Genomic DNA, 1,115 nt, shown 5'->3' on the forward strand with positions numbered 1-1,115 from the left:
GCTGCGGCCGCGGCGGGGGCGGCCGGCGGCTTCCTGACGGCGGAGAAGCTGGCAGCCGAGAGCGCCAAGGAGCTGGTGGAGATTGCCGTGCCTGAGAACCTGGTGGGGGCCATCCTGGGCAAAGGGGGCAAGACGTTGGTGGAATACCAGGAGCTCACAGGCGCCCGCATTCAGATCTCCAAGAAGGGCGAGTTCCTGCCGGGCACGCGGAACCGGCGGGTCACCATCACAGGCAGCCCCGCGGCCACGCAAGCCGCCCAATACCTCATCAGCCAGCGGGTCACCTACGAGCAGGGGGTCAGGGCCTCTAACCCCCAGAAGGTGGGATGAGGCCTGTGCTCTACGCTCCCACCCCTCTCCCTGTCTCTCCTCTGCCTCCTCCTCCTCCTCCTCCTCCCCCAACTCCTGACCTCGGCTTGGTGTAGCCCTGCTCCTGTTGGGGTGGGGCCGGGGTAGGCCTGACCACACCCCCCTTCTGGTAGTCATAGGCAGGATTGAGTACTGGCCGGGGACGGGGCCCAGACGCCCCGTCCCCGGCCTTGAACTGACCCCCTCCTTCTCCCTCCCTATGCTTGACTGGGCCTTACCCTCTTCTCCCAGGGCCCAGGTCTGTGTGATATCTGTATATATTGCATTTTGTTGATTTTAATAGAAAACAAAGCGTTATTTTCTCTTTCTTTCCCTCCTTTTTTGTTTTGTTTTGTTTTATTTTTTTCTCTCTCTTGGTGAGGATTTCTTTTCTTTGTTTGTTTGTTTGTTTCCTTTTCACGTTTTGATTTCCATACGGGAGGAGGGGAGGGAGCCTCTGGCTCACCTGGATTGAGGGGCCTCCCCAAAAAATACAGCTCTCCACCTCTCCTGCCTTCAGTTCCAGACCCGAGGGAAGTGATGGGAGAAGAGGTAGTGGAGGAGTCTGCGCTGAAGTGGGGGACCTCTGGAGCAGGGGCCCCACACATCCCAGGTTGTCTCAGCTACTCTCTCTCCTCCCGCCAGAATCGCCCCCTCTCGGTGGGGATCTTCACTCTTTTGTTGTCAGGTTGTATTGGGGAAGGGGTGCCTTCTGGGAATGAGGCCAACTCTGTGACTGGGCCAGTGCCAATGGGCAAGACTCTTGG

At 58.8% G+C, this 1,115-nt stretch overlaps 1 protein-coding gene across 1 annotated transcript in view; it reads left to right on the forward strand.

Annotated features, from left to right (window-relative positions):
* Positions 1–330, forward strand: part of NOVA2 (NOVA alternative splicing regulator 2) — a 30,917-nt gene extending 30,587 nt beyond the window's left edge. The window contains 1 exon segment of the mRNA XM_042781240.1: positions 1–330. This exon segment is cut by the window's left edge and continues 189 nt beyond it. Coding sequence (XP_042637174.1) covers positions 1–330 — 330 coding nt within the window.
* The last annotated feature ends 785 nt before the right edge of the window (positions 331–1,115 follow it).

This window comes from Orycteropus afer, unplaced genomic scaffold (assembly GCF_000298275.1).
Source record: "Orycteropus afer afer isolate SDZICR_OR568_19922 unplaced genomic scaffold, OryAfe1.0 scaffold00099, whole genome shotgun sequence".
NCBI lineage: Eukaryota > Metazoa > Chordata > Mammalia > Tubulidentata > Orycteropodidae > Orycteropus > Orycteropus afer.